The sequence below is a fragment of the Equus asinus genome, chromosome 2 (assembly GCF_041296235.1).
Source record: "Equus asinus isolate D_3611 breed Donkey chromosome 2, EquAss-T2T_v2, whole genome shotgun sequence".
NCBI lineage: Eukaryota > Metazoa > Chordata > Mammalia > Perissodactyla > Equidae > Equus > Equus asinus.
Genome location: NC_091791.1, coordinates 100,745,820 through 100,765,925, shown reverse-complemented (window position 1 = coordinate 100,765,925; position 20,106 = coordinate 100,745,820). Strand labels below are relative to the sequence as shown.

Below are 20,106 nucleotides of genomic sequence, written 5' to 3'. Positions count from 1 at the left end.
CAAGGCAAATTTGAGAATAGAACCCCTGTGTCTGAGTGGTTTACCCATTAGGCTTTAAAGCTTCTGTATCTTCTCTGTATCTGGTTCTTCTTTTTCCTAAGGTTTACAGTTGTATCTCCAGTATTCCCTCAACCAGGTCTCTTCAAGTTGGGCTAACGAAACAGGCATTAGCTAACCAGAAAATTCCTGGAAAGCTGCCCTTCTGGAAGTCCCAGTTAGCTATAGGACCTGGAAGCATCTCCATCTGTAATTAGGCTGGGGTGGGCAATTGCCACTAGGTAGGACTAAAACTTACTGAGAGGGATTTGGATAGCATTACTAGACCCCCTAGAATAGCCAGCTGGCTTGTCACACATGCTTGCCCCACTCAGCGAATTAACCTTGAAGTAATGCATCCTACATTTTATGTGATCGAATTTTTGGACCCCGCTTATTGCATATTTGGTGTATTTTATTGTATTTAGATTTCGATTTGCCTGTTACTGTCTAGAGTTAATTAGTAGAATAATTAGAGTTAATTATGGCATTTCTGGTGTAACACAGTATACTTATGAAAAATCTTCTGTTCTGCAAAATTACACTCTAAAAGTAACAGGACCTGTGGGGAAAATAGGGTCGAACACCCTTAAAATATATTTGCCTTTGTAACCAGAGTGCTAAGATATATTCTTTTTTTTAATTGAAATATAGTTGGCATATTGCATTATATTAGTTTCAAGTGTACAACATAATGACTTGATATTTGTATATACTGTGAAATGATCACAATAGCTCTCTCTAACATCTGATGTATTTTTAATATAAAAGTTCTACTTCCGTAAATATAAGATTTTACCTTAAGCAACAAGTTGAGGTAACCTGGAAAGGGACAGTAAGGGAGTATTGAGGCTGAATTATGGAGACTAGGACAAAATGCAAAAATATTGTGCGTGTGGCCTAAGCCAAAAGGAAGAAAACGGGGTAATGGGCATCATGAACAGCACTGTCTTCCTCCAAGGTTTGCTGTGTTCAGCTCTGCTGACATACTTTGTGCTTACCTGGAGATACTTGGAGGTGCAAAACATTAATGTACTAGGAAAAAATCACCTGTGAACCAATTCATTCTCCCAGTTATACTTACTCCCTTATTTACCAATCATATATGAGCTCTTTCATGTTAGACAAAGATAGACATTTTGTAGCAAACAGACTGTAATTGCCTCTTCCCTCCAAGCTGAGAACCTTAGTGCACTCACTATTTCTCTACTTCCTTCTTATTAAGATTATAATTAACAAACAACACTTACTTAGACTTTGTAGTAAATTTTACTAGTTTCTTTACTTACCTCTATCTTTGGAATCTCGTATTTTTTCTCTTGGAAATATGCCATAAGTATATAGTTTTTGCAGCAATGCTTTCTGATACGGTTTGTGGATGGTAGACTTTCTGAGTATTTCCATGTCTAAAGATGTCTTTATTTTGCCCTCTTACCTGAGCAATAATTTGACCAAGTATAAAATTCTGGTAGAAAGTTTATAACCATTTTTTATTGTCTTTGTGCACCTAGGATTACTGATGAAGTCTGATGATTCTTTGTATTATTGTAGATAATCTGCTATTTTCTTCATGGGAACTTTTGAGATTTATTTTTATGCTTGATGTTCTGAAATTTAACACAGCTTATTTTTATGTCAGTTCTTTTTTAATTCATTCCTGCTTATATTTAGTGTGCCCTTTCACGGTAAGAATTCATGTCTTTTCTAAGCTCTGTAATGATTTTCTCTTTTTATTTAAGTTCTTTGAGTAATCCTTCCCCCTTTTCTCTCTATTCTCTCCTATTAGTTGTTGGAATTTCTTCATCTGTGTGCCATATCTCTTAATTTTCTTTCCTGCTTTTCGTATTTCTTCTTGTTAATTTGTACTGCAGCTCTGTCTACGTTACTCTCACTTCCGTCTATTGAGTTTTTCACTCCAGCAATCATGTTTTTCATTTCCAAAATTTCCAGTTGGTTCTTTTTCCATAACAGTCTGTTTTTTGTTTTATGCTATAATCTTTCTTTTTTCTCTGAGGGTATTCATTAGAGTTTTAAAATCTCCTTCTGTTTGTTCCGTTAGCCTTTCCCTCAGCTATCAGTTCTCTTCGTTGGGTTTCGTGCTTCTCTTTCCAGGTGGTATTTTTTCCTGTATTTGGTGGTTATTGGTTTGTCTCTCTATTGATGTTTCTGGTGCTCCCCATTAGTTTGTCTGAGAGTGCCCTGTCTATTCACACATTCCACCTCTGTGATTTGAGGATGGCGGTAGGATGTGCCAAGGGCTAATCTTTTAGGTGTGGGGCCTCCCTAATCCCTCCAGCGTGTTGTCATCCTTCAGAGTGCTGCTCTGCCTCTCAGGCCCAAGCTCCTCTACGCACAGATCCCATCCAAGAGCAGGCCTCGTCCTTGCTCGCTTCTTGGCATAAACTGAGGGTGCAGTGGGGCCTCGGAGAAGAAGGCAGAGAAGGATGCTGTGTACCCAACTGTTCATGCTAGGGTATCCCAACCAGTCACCACATAAGTTGTCCCAGGGTTCTTTCCAATTCCCAAGGTATCTGTCCTTGGTATCTGCTTTTGGAGCCACCCCTTCATTTTGCACTATGTGGTCTGTGGCTTCCTCTTTCGTTCTTATATTCCTTTCAATTTTTAAGGATTCTTCATAATTTCTAGTCAGTCAAAAACACCTCTTATTTTTTCACATTATTATGGATCGTATATATACACCATATATAGACATGTACACATACAGGTGTGTGTATCTTTTCATTTGTAGGTATTTAGGGTAGGAAGAATGGAGCATGTGTTCAGTCTGTATGCTTGATCTCAGATCTCCAGAGTGTGAATATTAATAAAATATGCTGAAATACTATGAGAATCTATTCACAACTCTCTCCTTCATTCTTTGGTGCTACATTATAATTTGTTCCTATTTAACAGATAGATCTAATGATATAAAGGTTATTATATCACTTCCACTATTGTGGGTAACATAAAGTGGTATAAAATCACGAAGGATTCTGTTGCTTTACAAAAAGTTATTTGTAATTTTAGCTCGTGCTTTTGAAACCAGATCATTCATCGATTCATACTATAGATATGATATGACTATATGAAGATATGAATATAAATATTCCTACTATAAATATTTACTGAATGCCTTCTATATGCCAGCCTTGAGCTAGGCAATATGGGTAAAAATATGACTACAGTATGGTCTCTGCCATAGAGAATCTCAGTCTAGGGAGGGAGGCAAACTTGGAAGCATATGTGTAAGTGGTGTTAGTGTCATGGGGGGAATAGAAGAAGCAGCAATTAACTTCTAGTCATGAAATCTTCGATGGAAATCTCTGATGGTGAGTATACTGAAATATTCCAGTTTCTTCTGTATATTTTTGAATATTCTGTAGTTTCTGGATTTTCCCAGTGTTCTGTCTGTCAATGGAGATTGCTGCCTACATTCCCATTGCTGGGAATTTCAGAATTCTGCCAGATAAGGATGCATAGAAAGAAAAAGTTCACGTGAAGAGTGTTGGTTATCCAGGTCAAGTTTGGGAATGTGTAACATGGCAATGAATATAAAGGTAAGGTATCTTACTAAGTTTTTATTTTTAACTAAGCTTTGTTTTCTTGCAGTGTTCATAGTTGGGATCATGTTACTCAGGGCCTGGTAGAACTTGGCTTCATTTTAATGGATTTATATGGGCCAAAGAAGATTCCTGATGGAAGAACCATTGAAACCAGTTCAAGTCTTTCTAGAATGCCGAACCAGCAAGCATGTAAGCTTGGAGCTAATATCCTGTTGGAAACTTTTAAGGTGAGACTTGAGTTCAGCAAGCATTTCCTAATTTTGTGAAATTCTATTATAAATAAGGCGTAACATTTGCCTGGGAGTTTGGGGGACAAGGAGACTTGAGTGTGTAGCAGCTTCTGGGGACAGAGATTGGGATAGTGATTGAAGTTATAGATCCAGTTTGATGGAATTCTTACTTTCTCGTCCTTTATTTATATGAGTTTTTTATTCAGTCTAATTTCTGTTCTGACTGTTTCTTAGAAGTTTGAATATCAGTTAGCTTTCCCATGATTTCCTCTTCTTCCTCCAACAGTAAATTATTTGTTGTTTGTTTTTTTTTCTTTTTAATGATAGTCCCTTATACAAAAAATAATCTTTTAGGTCACTGTAGTACCTCAAGCTTAAAAAATCATGCTTATTGGTTCATTGTTTTTGAGGAACCCCAAATGGGGAATTTACATTTTTTTAATTCATTGCATATTGTGACTATCATCTCAGTCTTAATTTCTGAAACAGCTTTCAAAACTTAATTTCTTTTCAAGTAGAAAAAAATGCTAGATCATATCTGAGGCTAAACAACCTTGCTATGCTAGTGGTTCCTTTAAGTCATCTTCTTGACATTTAACTGTTAAGGTAGCCGCACGCCAGAAGTGTCTGCTGAACATGTTCTTGGAGACTAATTTCAATGTAAATCTAGTGTTCTGATCCATAACTAGGACATGAATGCCGTATCATAGTCCTTGAGTGTGTATGTCTGTTAGGTGATATAAGTGACTCTTCCTAACAGTAATCTGGCTAAGAACATTCTTCGAATAAGAGACTTTAGTAGCTTTTGTTTTAAATTAATCTTCCTTAAAACCAGGGAGGTTCCATTTGATGTCCCACATGTGTTGGCTTTGTCACAGTATCTGTAGAGCATATAATTTACTACCAATAATCTGTTAGTCTGAGATCTGAAAGAAATTATACTTCAAAGCAATCAAGTTCAGGTAAGAATTTTAACTAGAATTCAAGTGAAAATTCAAAAGTCTTTTTAGGCAACTGCTGCGCTTCTAGAAACTGAAGAAGAGATTGGTGAACATTTTTTAGGTTTCCAGAAATTTTCATAAACTTTTAAATTTTAACATAAAAGTTAGGCATCCTGTCAGACATACCGATGTTGGTGTGTAGTGGATGCCTAAGTAGAATTATTCCACTTTGGAGCTGGACCTTTTATGGAGCAGTACTTTCATGTGATCTCTCTTTTAGGCCAACGGACATGGTAGTTTGCCCTGCTAATGAATCATCTGAGCACAGAATGAGGGTAGAGTTGAGTGATTCTGTCTTTCCAGATGATTCACATTATATTTGTCTTTGAAATAAACAGTCAAGTTTTACCTGTATCCAATTTCTGCCTAACATGCATTGATGCCACTGTAAGCTGAAGGTCACCAAGAAATATTTTACTGGTTCTTCTGTTGTTTTTAGATCCATGAGATCATCAGACAAGAAATTCTGGAGCAGGTCCTCAACAGGGTTGTTACCAGAGCATCCTCTCCCATCAGCCATTTCTTAGGTATTGGACTTTGAAAGGAGGATAAAGTTCTCAGGAATATTTTCATTTAAATGTCATAATGTTTTGGTCCTGGAAGAAAAAAAACTTTAACGATACGGTAGTTTAATGCAATATCTTTGATTATGATGCCAGTAAAACGTAAGTCTGTGTATATTGTCTATGGTTGGCAGGAAGGAAATGAGCATATAATTAATGAGTGAGACTTCTGTCTTGCATCAACTTTCTCTCTGTCTTTTGTTTGAATACTTCTCAGATAAGTGCTGTCCTTCTGCTACACTCATTAACCTCCTATTCTCTTAACCCTGGACATTCTGACTTCAGTACTTGTCTCTTTGGTGACTTCTGAATTTGCTGTTTTAACACATATCTCCTAATGCCCAAATCCACTGGGTTTTTATAGTCACCAAGTTTCTTAGTTTCTCTGTGATTTAACACTGTTTACAACTCCCCTGAAACTTTCTTAGATAGGTTCCATGATAACTGTAATCATTTGCTTCTTATTCTGCCTCTGATCAGTTTTCCCCTTTCTCCTTTAGAGCTTTCTTTTCTTTCTTCTACCCTTTAATGTCAGGGTTTTGCAAAGTTCAGTACTTGACACTTTACTTTTTTTCTTTCTGTTCAGCTTTATTGAGGTGTAATTGATGCATAATAATCTCCACATATTCAAAGTGTAACAGTTTGACGACTTTTGACGTGTATACACCTGTGAAACCATCCCCACAGTGGAGATGAACATATCTATCACCACAAATGTTTCCTAGTGCCTCTTTGTAATCTGATCCTTCATCCCTCTCTTCCTCCCCATCTCCCATCTCCAGTCTGGTCGCTTTCTGTCACTATAAATTAAATGCCATTTTTTGAATTTTATATAAATGGAAGCCTACTGCATGTACTCCTTTTTTTTGCCTGGCTTCTCTCACTCAACATAATTCTTTTGAGATTTTTCCAAGATTTTTGTGTATTTCAATAATAGGTTCCTTTTTATTGTTAGTAATATTCCATGATGTAGATATAACCACAATTTGTTTATCCATTCACCTGTGGACGGGTTTTTAGGTTTCCAGTTTGGGGCTATCTCAAATAAAGCTGCTGTGAACGTTCATGTATAAGCCTTTCTGAGGACATATGCTTTCATTTCTCCTGGGAAGACACCTAGTAGTGGAATGGATACATCATAGGGGGTACATACCTACATACATGTGAGTCCATACATCATTAAACATACATAAATTTATGTTTAATGGTTTAAGAAACTGCCAGACTGTTTTCCAAAGTGGTTGTACCATTTTACATTCCTACTAGCAGTATTTCTGTTTGCTTCACATTGTGACCAATACTCGGTATGGTCAGTCTTTTAGTCATTCTAATAGGTGCGTGACGGTATCTCATCATGGTTTTCATTTGCATTTCCCCAATACTGAATGATATTGAAGATTTGCCATGTTTATTTGATATCTATATATTACATTTGGTCAAATGTTCATGTCTTTTGTCCATTTTTTAAAATTGAGTTGTTTGCCTTCTTATTACTGAGTTACTATAAGAGTTCTTTATATATTCTAAATACAAGTCCTTTGTCAGATACATGTTTTGCAAATGTTTTCTCTCAGTGTGTGGTTTGGCTTTTACTTTTTGTAACTGTTGTTTGAAAAACAAATATTTTTAATTTATCAATTACCAATTTATCAGTTTCTTTTTATAGTTCCTGCTTTTTGTGTCATGTATAGAAAAATCTTTGCCAAACGCAAGGTCACTAAGACTTTCTCTTATATTTTCTACTAGAAGCTTTATAGTTTTAGCTCTTATACTTAGACCTATGATCCATTTCTGTTAAATTGTGCAGGCCTACCTTGGAGATATTTCAGGTTTAGTTATAGACCACCACAATAAAGCAGATATCGTAATAGAGTCACACAAATTTTTTGGTTTCCCAGTACATACAAAAGTTACATTGACACTATACTGTAGTCTGTTTAGTGTGCAATAGCATCATATCTAAAAAAACAATGTACATACCTTAATTAAAAAATAGTTTGTTGCTAAAAAATGCTAACCATCATCTGAGCCTTCAGCCAGTCATAATCTTTTTGCTGGTGGAGGGTCTTGCCTCGATGTTGATGGCTGCTGACTGATCAGGGTGGTGGTTGCTGAAGGTGGGGGTGGCTGTGGCAATTTCTTAAAATAAGACAGCAATGAAGTTTGGTGCCTCAGTTGACTCTTCCTTTTGTGGATGATTTCTCTGTAGCATGCAATGTTGTTTGATAGTATTTTACCCACAGTAGACTCCCTTTCAAAATTGGAGTCAGTCCTCTCAAATCCTCCCTCTGATTGATCAACTAAATTTATGTAATACTCCAAATCGTTTGTTGTCATTTCAACATTCTTCATAGCATCTTCACCAGGAGTAGATTCCGTCTCAGGAAACTGCTTTCTTTGCTCATCCATAAGAAGCAACTCCTCATCTGTTAATATTTTATCATGAGGTTATAGCAATTCAGTCTCATCTTTAGGCTCCACTTCTAATTCTGGTTCTCTTGCTGTTCCCCCACATCTGCAGTTACTTCCTCCACTGAAGTCCTGAACCCCTCAAAGTCATCCGTGAGGCCTGGAATCAGCTTCTTCCAAACTCCTGTTAATGATGATATTTTGATGTCTTCCCATGAACCATGATATTCTTAATGGCATCTAGACTGGTGAATCCTTTCCAGAATGTTTTCAGTTTACTTTGCCCAGATCTGTCAGAGGAATCACTGTCTGTGGCAGCTATAGCTTTACGAAATGTATTTCTTAAATAATAAGACTTGAAAGTCGAAATTACTCCTTGATCCATGAGCTGCTGAATGGATGTTGTGTTGGCAGGTGTGAAAACTAACATTAATCTTGTACATCTCCATCACAGCTCTTGGGTGACCAGGTGCATTGTCAATGAGCAGTAATATTCTGAAAGGAATCTTTCTCTGAGCAGTAGGTCTCAACAGTGGGCTTAAAATATTCAGTAAACCGTGTTGTAAACAGATGTACTATCATCCAGGCTTTGTTGTTCCATTTATAGAGCACAGGCAGAGTAGAGTTAACATCATTCTTAAGGACCCCAGGATTTTCAGAGTGGTAAATGAGCATTGGCTTCAACATCAAGTCACTGGCTGCATTAGCCCCTAGCAAGAGAGTCAGCCTGTCTTTTGAAGCTTTGAAGCCAGGCATTGACTTCTCCTCCCTAGCTATGAAAGTCTTAGATGGCGTCTTCTTCCAATATTAAGCTGTTTTGTTTACACTGAAACCCTGTATTGTTTAACCACCTTCATTAATCTGGAGAACTTGCTGCAGCTTCTACATCAGCTCTTAATGCTTCACCCTCCACTTTTATGTTATGGAGACTGCTTCTTTCCTTAAACCTCATGAACCAACCTCTTCTGGCTTCAGACTTTTCTTCTGCAGCTTCCTCAGCTCTCTCAACCTCCATAGAATTGAAAAAAGTTAGAGCTTTGCTCTGGATTAGGCTTTGGCTTAAGGGAATGTTGTGGCAGGTTTGGTCTTCCAGACCACTAAAACTTTCTCCACAACAGCAATAAGAGGTTTTGCTTTCTTTTCATTCATGTGGTCACTGGAGTAGCACTTTTAATTTCCTTCAAGAACTTTTCCTTTGCAGTCACAATTTGGCTAACTGGCACAAGAGGCCTAGCTTTGGGCCTACCTTGGCTTTTGACATGCCTTCCTCATTAAGCTTAATCATTTCTAGCTTTTGATTTAAAATGAGAGATGTTCGACTCTTCCTTTCACTGGAACACTTAGAGGCCATTGCAGGGTTATTAATTGGCTTAATTTCAATATTGTTACGTCTCAGGGAATAGGGCGGGAGACAGGGGAACAGCCAGTTGGTGGAGCAGTCAGAACACACACATTTGTTGATTAAGTTCACTGTCTTACATGGGCATGGTTCATGGTGCCCCAAAACAATTAAAATAGTAACACCAAAGGTCACTGAACTCAGATCACCATAACAAATATAATAATAATGAAAACGTTTGAAATATTGTGATAATTTCCAAAATGTGACAGAGAGACACAAAGTAAGCAAATGGTGTTGGAAAAATGGCACCAATAGACTTGCTCAATGCAGGGTTGCCACAAACCTTCAATTTGTAAAAAAGGGAATAAAGTGAATAAGTGAAGAGGAATAAAGCGAAGCACGATAAAACAAGGGCTGCCTCTCTGTGGTGTGAGGGAATAGGGTTCTTTTTTTGCACATGGTTATCCAGTTGCTCCAGCACAATAAGTCTTAAAATCAAACAGTGTTAATCCTTCAAATTTGTTCTTTTTCAAAATAGTTTTGGCTATTCTAGGTCCCTTGCATTTCCGAGTAAATTTTAGAATTAGCTTGTCAATTAGTAATTGAAAAAAAAAACCTTCTCTAGTTTTGACTGAGTTTGCCTCAAACCTGTGGATCACTTTGGGAGAGAATTGGCATCTTAACAATATTGAGTCTTCTAATCCATGAACACAGTATGTATCTCCTTGTTTACAGCCATTTGCCACATAACGACGTTCAGAATGTATGACACTGGTTCCGTAAGATGAGTACTACATAGCCTAGGTGTGCAGTAGGCTATCCTACCTAGCTTTGTGTAAGTGCACTCCATCACGTTTGGAGAACAATGAAAGCGCCTCACTATGCATTTCTCAGAACACGTCCTCTTCGTGAAGGAATGCATGATCGTATTTAGGTCTTTAATTTCTTTTAGCAATGTTTTCTAGTTTTAAGTGTGTGGATCTTGTGTATCTTTTGTCAGATTTACCCCTAAGTATTTCATTTTTTTGGCACTATTGTAAATGATATCTTTAAAATTTTTAGTTTCTAGTTGTTGATTGCTAGCGTGTAGAAATAGTTGCTTTTTTAATATTGACCTTATATCCTGCAACCTTGCCAAACCCACTTATTAATTTTAGTAGCTTTTTGACAATTCCTTGAGATTTTCTATGTAGAAATCACATCATCTACAAATCAAGATATTCCTAATATTAATTATTTGTCTTTTTTTTTAAATCAACCTGCCTTAAGAGGCTTGTCAATTTTATAATCTTTCAAAGAATGAGCTTCTGGTTTAAATTTTCTCTCTTTTCTTCTGTTTTCAATTTCATTAATTTCTGCTTTTTATTGTTTTCTTCCTTTTGCTTGCTTGGGTTTATTTTACTCTTTTAAGTGGTTGGAAAAAAATCAAAAGAAGATGATGATTTCATGACGTGAAAAATTTAGATTTCAGAGTTCATAAAATACAGTATTATTGGAATATAGCCATGCTCAATCATTTATGTGTTGTCTATCCTGCTTTTACACTATATCAGCAGAGTTGAATAGTTGTGACATACGCTATATGGCTCATAAAGCCTAAAATAGCTACTGTCTGGCCACGTATAGAAAAAGTGTGCCAACTTGTGGCCTGTTATTTTTATGTAGATGTGTATATTGCTTTTTTTTCCTTCCTGATGTTCCAAGTTCCCTTATGTTTGTGTGAAGGGTTTTAACTACAGAGTCAATTTCTTTAATAGAAATAGGGCTACTCAGGTTATCTAAATTTTCTGGGTGAACTTTGATAGTTTATGTCTTTTAAGGAATTTGACCATTTCATTTAAGTTATCAAGTTTATTGTCATAAAGTTGTTCAGAATATTCCATTTAACGTCTCTAGGATCTGTATTGATGTCTCCTTTCTTATTCCTACTGGTTATAATTTGTGTCTTCTCTCTTTTTCCTAATCAGTCTAGCAAGACTTACCAATTTTATTGATCTTCTCAAAGAACCAACTTTTGCTTTCGTTGAATTTCTCTATTGTTTTTGTTTATAGTTTCACTGATTTTTGCTCTTTTTTGTTTCCCTTCTCCTGCTTGCTTTGGGTCTAATCTATGATCTCTGGTTAGAAGCTTAGGTCATTAATTTGAGACCTTTTTTTTTCCCCAGGACAAGCGATACATTGTAAATTTCCCTGTAAACATTGCTCTAGCTACATCCCATGCATTTTGTTTTCTATTTTCATTCAGTTCCAAATACTTTTCATTTCCCTTGTGATTTGTTCTTTAACCCATGAGTTATTTAGAAGTATGTTGTTTAGTTTTCAAATATTTGGAGATTTTCCAGGTGTCTTTCTGTTATTGATTTCTAATTTGTGGTTATAGAACATACTTTCTATGACATGAATTTTTAAAAATTTGAAACTTGTTTTATTAGAATATGGTCTATTTTGATAAGTGTTCTGCGTGCTATTGAAAGGAATAAGTATTCTGCTGTTATTAGGTGGAGTTTTCTATAAATCAGTTAAGTCAGATTATTCAAGTCTTCTATGTGCTTACTGATTTTCTATCTGCTTATTCTATTGAGAGGACTGTTGAAATCTGACTTTGTAGTTAAAGATGTGTCTGTTTCTTTCAGTTCAATCAGTGTTTGCTTCATGTGTTTTAAAACTCTGTTATTAGGAGCATCAGCATTTAGAACATTGTTATGTTCTCTTGGTTAGTTGACCCATTAATCATTATGAAATGACCTTTCTTGTTCCTGGGAATATTGTTTGTTCTGAAGTCTACTTTGATATTAATATAACTTCTCCAGCTTTCTTGCGATCAGTGTTAGCGTGGTATATTTTTTCATTTTTTTAGTTTTAACTTATTTTGATCCTTATAGTTAACATGAGTTTCTTAGAGACAACATACAGTTGCGTCTTACTTTTTTAATCCAATTTGATGATCTCTGACTTCTCATCAGGGCAGGTGTTTACATTTAATGTGATTATCATCTGGCTGTTTTCTCTTTGTCTATCTGTTCTTTGTTGCCTTTTTTCTCTTCCTCCTTCTTTTGAATTGAGGGTTTTTTTTAATGATTCCATTTTGTCTTGCTAATTTGATTAGCTATACCTTGTTTTACTTTACTTTCTTTGGGTCGTCAGGGTTTACGGCAGACATCTTTAACTTGCTCTAGCGGTATCCTTTACATCTAGTCTAAGGACATTGCAGCAGCTCTCTGCCATGTGTTATCCCTGCTCCCATGGCTTTTGTGCTGTTCTCATACATTTTACTTCTCTGTTCATTGAATTATATCTACATCATTATTTTTTCTTTAAACAATAATCTTTTTAAGAATTTTTAAAAATAAGAAAATGTCTTTTATTTTTACCCACGTGTTTACCATTTCTGGTGCTTTTCCGTTTGTGTAGACCTATCTAGGTTGCTATATAGTACCACTTTCTCTGATTGCCCTTAACTTTCTTAGCCTGCCGATCTGCTATTGATGAATTCTTCATCATCAGAAAAATTCTTCATTTAGTTTTTGAAAGACATTTTTCTGACTAGGTTGACAGTTTTTTTCTTTTAATATTTTAAAGATGTTGCTCTACTGTTTTTTGGCTTTCATCATTTCAAACAAGAAGACTGCTTTCATTCTTATCTTTGTTCCTCACTATATAATGTCTTTTTTCTTTTAAGATTTTCTCTATCAGTGGTTTTAATCAGTTTAATTATGATGTGCTTTAGTGTAGTTTTCTCTATGTTTCTTGTGGTTTGTCAAGCTTCTTGGATCTGTTGGTTTATGGTTCTCATCAAGTTTGGAAAATTCTGAGGTATTATTTCTTCAGAAAATGTTTTCTGTCATCTCCCTCCCCACCAGCACATTCACACACACACACACACACACACACACACACTTTCTCTCTCTCTCTCCCTCTCTCTCTCTCTCTCTCTCTCTCCTGGGACTCCAATTACATATCACTTAGGCTGCTTGAAAGTTGGGTAGTCTTTTTTTTTAGTGTTTTCTACTCTGTGTTTCATTTTAGGTGGCTTGTATTGCTATCATTTCAAGTTCTCAAATCTTTTGCTCTGCAGTGATCTTTTCTTCTATTGATCTCATCCAGTAAATTTTTCATCTTTTGACATTTGATTTGTGTCTTTTTCATGTCTTCCCTCTCCTTAACATGGTTCCCTTACCTTCTTTTTGTTTTTTAAGATTTTATTTTTCCTTTTTCTCCCCAAAGCCCCCTGGTACATAGTTGTATATTTTTAGTTGTGGGTCCTTCTAGTTGTGGCATGTGGCATGTGGGATGTCGCCTCAGCATGGCTTGATGAGCGGTGCCATGTCCACGCCCAGGATCCGAACCCTGGGCCGCCAAAGTGGAGTACGCAAACTTAACCACTCAGCCAAGGGGTCAGCCTCATCCCCTACCTTCTTGAACATATGAAGTATATTTATTTTAGCTCTTTTAATGTCCTTGTCTACCATTTCTTTGATTTGTTTCATTTCTGATCTGTTTTTATTGATTGATTTCTTCGTCATCATAGATCATATTTTCCTGCTTTGCATGCTTTATAATTTTTGATTGGCTGGCATACATTGTGAATTTCACACTGTTGATTTGCTGGATTTTTTCCTTCAACTGTTCTTGTTTTAAGTGTCTTGGAAAACATTTAATCTTTTTGATGATTATTTTTGTGGTGTGTTAGGCAAAACCAGGTACCCTTTAATCTGGGGCTGACTAGGTTCCCCTACGGAAGCAATGCCTTTCTGAGTATTCAGCTTTGTATATTATGAAGTGTTTCCACTGTGGTTTTGTGAATGTGAACTCTTTCCTGTCCTTTGTGGCCTCTGAGGATGGATCTGCCTGCTCCTTGCTGCTGATTCTTTCCTTGGCTTCAGGTGATTTCCTCACACATGTGCAGCTGACAAGCAAATGGAGCTCCCTGCGCATCTCCAAGGCTCTTTCCACGCGACTCTTTCTTCCTAGTACTCTGATCTGTGAATTGTGGCTGCCTTGGCTTTCCTGAATTCTCGACTCTGCCGCTTTAACTTTGGACCCTGTGTTTCCCTCTCTGTGCCGCTGCCTAGAAACCCTGTGGGCAGTAAGCTTGGGCAGTTACAAGGCTCACCTCATGTGTTCCCTTCTCTCAGGTATCATTGTCCTATACTGCTTGTTGTCTAGTGTCTGACAATTACTGTTTAATGTAATTTGGCCTTTTTTGTTGTTGTTTAAAAGAGGGAGGATAAATCTGGTCACTGTTACTCCAGCACGGTGGGAAGCAGAAGTCTCTTCCTCTTTTTATACTTTCTCTTACTTGTAGATATCATTCCTGTTTTCATAATTTCAGCTGTTGTTGTGGGCTTTTGTGGGAGCCATGCTCCCAAATCTTTATGTCCAGACTGTCCTCTTTCCTTAGTTCGTAGTACTTTCAATCCTGCTGGATATTTCCATTTAGTATTTTTTTTTTCCTTTTATCTAAAATGCAGTACAGTTCCTTCAAATGAATTCCCCTTTCCATTGCCCTTATTTCTATTGTCTGAAACCCGGCTCTCCAAGTCCTGGAGGCTGGAATTCCTTTTTATCTTCTCAAACACACTTGGTACTTAAGTTCTCTCCTTCTTCCCTCATACTGTTACTTTTTCTTCTCTTTTATACCAGTGCCCCCCACAACACCCATTGCCTACTTCCCAGTCCCTTGCATTTACACTACTGCCACAGCTTCCTCTGCTGGTTCCTCTGCTTTCTCTTCTCTCTGCAGCCATTCAGCTTATACGTTGCCACAGATAAGTATTCCTAAAATACCACTCTAGCATTCAGAAACCACCAGTACTCTCTCTAATAAATTATCAGCTCTTTATCGAGCCACTTAAGGTCCTTGACAATTTGATCCAACCTACCTTTCCAACATTAGCGTCAAGTATTTATTTGTCTGAATCCTTCACCCTAACTCCACCAATTTCCCCGCTGTCCTCTGAGTATGTCTTACATTTACCTTTCCTGTACTTTTACTCATGCTTTTCCCTTTACATATGGTAGGCCTTTCTGGTTCTATATGCATCTAAATGTTACCCATCTTGCAGAACCTAGCTTAGACTTCTCCTCTTTGCTTTTCTAAAGCACACCAACTCATAGTGATCTCCTCTTTGAACTCCTATTTAAACTCTCTTTTACCATTTACTAGGCAATAAACTGGAATTATTACATACTTGGTATTGTTCTGTTATTTACTTCTTTTCATCCTTTTAAAATATATTTTCTTGACTTTCAACTAGATTAAAATTCTTGAAGGAAGAGAGACCATGTTTTCTGCATTCATGTATTCCTTAAAGGGCCATATCCTGCTTACACATGATAAAAGTTCATAAATATTTATTGATTTATTTTAGCTTGGACATATGAAGACATTTTGTGCTCCTTGACTTGGCAGTATAATGGGTTTCTTTCCTTCTTTCTTTCAGACAGGTTAATTTTTGTAGTCTTATACTATTGCAGAAGAAAGTTAAAGTATCCTGACCACTGAACATAGAAGTATGTAGAATATGTAGAAATTTATATTACAGTGTACTTAACTTGAGAAAGGAAACAAAAACCTTTTTACCATTTCTTTTGCCCATATTTCTTCTTATTTGAGATATCTTTAGTTATTTGAGGCAACTCATTATAGATTGTGTTTTTCAGACCTGCTTTCAAATATCGTCATGTATGCACCCTTAGTTCTTCAAAGCTGTTCTTCTAAAGTCACAGAAACTTTTGACTATTTATCGTTTCTGCCCCTTCAAACTGTACAAGGGCTGCTGAAGGCGGTGCAGGTAAGTCTTCTGACTCCTAAGGAGCTGGCCAAAACTGAGGTTGAACTGTCTAAGGGAACTCTGATGCGTTTCTTCATAAATATATATGTCTAAGAAATCCTATTTCCCTTGATTCTGAAACATAAAACTTTGTATTAAAAGGGCAGGAACGCTGAACCAGACTCTCTTTTCCAAGTTGACTCCCTCTTCATAGCACTATTTTCTCTCCTTTGACTCATTTTCAAGTTAGTGTACTAATTAAAAGGCTCTTAGAAAATTATTAATTGAGGACAACAGATTTAAAGGCATTCACAGCTAGTTTCAATTTAGTATTTAAAAATATACTATTGTCCTTATTACTAAGTGTAATAAACATTGAAATGTATATAAAACAGAACCAAAGTTCCTCATATAAGCCAAATGGTAACAGTAGCGTATGGATAGAAATGAGCTAAGGCTAATAAACAAACTTGTTCTCTTTTACCCCCTGATTCTTTCTCTTTCAGCCTCTTCTGAAAGTCAGCATGTCAATGAGAGACTCCCTGATCATCGTCCTACGGAAAGCTATGTTTGCCAGGTGTGTGGTAACCCTTGAGATCCCGGGAAGTCATGCTTTCTAATGCTACTTAACGTCTTCTCTGCCATCTCCTCGTACAACCTGTTCACAGTGGTCGTGCAAATTCCTAACCCAACAGAACACTTTGATCAAACGAGGCATTGTGCCAAGTGCTTTATCTCATTGAATTCTTAGAGCAACCCTATGAAGTGATTATTACAGCTCCCATTTTACAGATCAGAAAACTTAGCCTTAATATGTAAGTGACTTTGCAAAACTCAAACACTGGTTGGTGGTGGAGCTAGAATTTGAGCTTGTAATCTCAAGTACTCTGCTATACACCCCTAGAATAACTTTCAAGATATGGTTCCAGTGCAAATACTCTGAAACCGGAGCTGGCTACAATTCTGAAGAGGGAGACTCCTTAATTAAGAAGAAAACATTCAAGAAACTCCTTTTAGTGAATATTGGAATTGTCTAGTGGCTATAGACAAAATAAATTGTTGAGGGGTCTGAGTTTTTTTATTTTTGGCTTAGCCAATGCCTTCTGACCTCTCTTCCTTTATTTCTTAGTATATAAGCTAGAGATGATACTACTATCACCTAAAAAATATTATGAGACAAGTTAAGAGGTGGAAAGCATTTGGTACTTTAAGATACCCAATTACTACCACGTTAGCTATATTAGAGTGTACTCATGGGTATCCAGAAGAACAACTAGTAAGTAGCTGTGTACTATTATCCCTCTTCTAGAATTGACAGGTTTTTCTTACTCCTTACCCAAAGGCATGTCTGATAGGCCAAGGTTATATGTTTTAGCATCTATAACATGAATCAATCATAAGCCTCAGTGAGATGAATGTATCATTTTTCTGGATGAAGGGTTCACAAGGCACCAAGCATGTACTCTTCTATGAAGAAGGGAAGTGCTCTTTCAGACACAGAGAAAATCAGTAATTTCCTTTGCTGTTTGTTACTTAGATTTGAGTTATCGGCCCATCTGAACAGCCTCTCAGCATTCTTGTTCTCATTCTCCACATAGACTTGCCAGCGGGATAGAAGAAAGTATAGATTGTGTCATGAGGTTAAGTAAATAATGAAAAAATAAGCTTAATTCACTGCTAATTGCTGTGAACAGCTAATTCTTTATTTTGACTACATAAGTGCAATTTATTTTGCTCTATGCTTTGTTGTTTATACATATTCCTTCTCTGTATGGAACTAAATGGATTTTTCTGACCCAGAGCCTATTCTTGTGAAATTAGTACTGTTTGTTAATTTCTCCTCTGTTCCTGAGGTAGCCAGCTTGATGCCCGAAAATCTGCAGTTGCTGGGTTTTTACTGCTCCTGAAGAACTTTAAAGTTTTAGGCAGCTTGTCATCTTCTCAGTGCAGTCAGTCTATCGGTGTTAGCCAGGTAAGGATTGTTCACACTAGCTTATACTGTGTGCAGTAACGCAGGAGTTGGTGATGTGCAAGCTGTTTTCTTCTACTCCCGTTCTGTTTGTAGAAATGATCCTGAAACTGAGAGGCTGGTGATGATGATGATGATGACGATGACGACGATGACGATATCAGCTAACGCTTATTAATGGCAAATTTGCTGTATGTTCAACTGTGCTATCCAATATGGTAGCCACTAGCCTTAGTATGGCTGTTGAACTGAATGCTTGATTGAAATGTGGCTAATCTAAATTGAGTTGTGCTGTATGTGTAAAATACATAGTGGATTTTGAAGACTTAGTGTGAAATAAAAGAATGTGAAATATCTCAATAATTTTTTATTTTAATTGCACATTGAGATAATATTTTTGAATATGTTGGGTTAAATAAAATATTAAAATTAATCTTACCAGTTTATTTTTACTTTTTAAATTTACCTACTAGAAAATTTAAGGTTTGTGGCTTGCGTTTGTGTCTGTATTATATTTCTGTTGGCCAGTGCTGTGCTAGACACGATGCTAAGTGCTTTATGTTCAGTATCTCACTCTTCACAATAATCCTCTGAGGCTGGGGACTGTTATTCCCATTTTTATTAGTTCATTTACACATGAACATCCATTAAAGCCTGTAATCTGAGAAAACAAAACTTTTTACAAAAATTTGGCAATCTGGGCTTTGGAGCAATAAAATTGTCTTCATAATTTTTTTTTTTTTGAGGAAGATTAGTCCTGAGCTAACTACTGCCAATCCTGCTCTTTTTGCTGAGGAAGCCTGGCCCTGAGCTAACATCCATGCCCATCTTCCTCTACTTTATATGTGGGACGCCTACCACAGCATGGCTTGCCAAGTCGTGCCATGTCTGCACCCGGGATCTGAACCGGCAAACCCTGGGCCGCTGAAGCGGAACGTGCAAACTTAAGCGCTGCACCACCAGGCCGGCCCCTGTCTTCATAATTTAAATTATTTACTATACAATTTATAAATGAGACATCTATATAACAATTTTGTTAGGAATCTTTATTGTTCTAGTATAACTGTACAAAACTTTCCTATAACATATGGTATAGATTAAATATTAGGAACTGGATATCATTTGTGTATTATTATCATCCCCATTTTTTTTCTTTTTTTTTGAAGATTGGCACCTGAGCTAACAACTGTTGCCAATCTTTTTTTTTTTTTCCTGCTTTATCTCCCCCAAATCCCCCCAGTATATAGTTGTATATTCTAGTGGTGAGTGCCTCTAGTTGTGGCATGTGGGATGCCACCTCAACATGGCCTAATGAGCGGTGCCACCAGGATCCGAACCAGCGAAACCCTGGACTGCCAAAGCAAAGCGAGTGAACTTAACCACTCGGCCACAGGACCGGCCCCATATTATCCCCATTTAAAGGATAAGAAAACTGAGACAGAGAGGTTAAATAACTTGCCCAAGGTGGTATAACCAATAAAGGGTAGAACTGGGATTTGACCTTAGTCGGTATTAACTCCCTCACTAAGACGCCTGTAGTAAAATTCAGGAGTTCTTGGTCTGTAATTGCTGAATTTATTATGTAAATCAAACAAGGGATGTTATTCTTTGTCATTTCCATTTCCAAACAAAAAACTACCTACTCGAAACCACTCAGGATTTTGTGGAAGCAAGAAGAGCTCGATTCTTCTAGCTATTGAAAATATTTAAGGAAGTTTTTTAGGCCTTTCAAAGTATATTATGACTACTGGATTCTAGTGGCATGAAATAATCTGTGTGCCTTCCTAAGCTGCTGACATTGCCAAGGAAAACCTTGGGGAATGGGGAAAAGTTAATTTTTTTAAATCTTTGAAAATTTTCTTATTCCACACCAGTATAAGAGTGACACTTAGCGTGGCCAGGTGATGATTATAATGTCTGCCTCGGTCCTAGGTTTTGGCCTATGGGGAATGCTAAGTCTAAGGTCTTTGATGAAGAACATAGGCTCATTTTACCTCCTTAAGGGCAACTACTTTGGTATGATAGACAAGAACTGGCCTCTCTTCCTTTCAGGTCCACGTCGATGTTCACAGCCGTTACAACTCTGTCGCCAATGAAACTTTTTGCCTTGAGATCATGGATAGTTTGAGGAGATGCATAGGCCAGCAGGCTGATGTTCGACTCATGCTTTATGAGGTAAATCAGCAGAACAAAAGGAATGTGGCACCCCCCCCCCCAAGC

The 20,106-nt window shown here is 37.0% G+C and overlaps 1 protein-coding gene across 5 annotated transcripts in view; it reads left to right on the top strand.

The window, feature by feature from the left end:
- The window catches only part of FANCI (FA complementation group I), an 89,227-nt gene that overhangs the window by 40,669 nt on the left and 28,452 nt on the right, over positions 1–20,106 (top strand). For all 5 annotated transcript variants that reach the window (XM_070495452.1, XM_014842559.3, XM_070495459.1 and 2 more), the window contains 6 exons: positions 3,646–3,826; positions 5,270–5,357; positions 15,808–15,938; positions 16,424–16,494; positions 17,775–17,889; positions 19,939–20,061. In XM_070495452.1, coding sequence (XP_070351553.1) covers positions 3,646–3,826; positions 5,270–5,357; positions 15,808–15,938; positions 16,424–16,494; positions 17,775–17,889; positions 19,939–20,061 — 709 coding nt within the window. The remainder of the gene's footprint in view (positions 1–3,645; positions 3,827–5,269; positions 5,358–15,807; positions 15,939–16,423; positions 16,495–17,774; positions 17,890–19,938; positions 20,062–20,106) is intronic.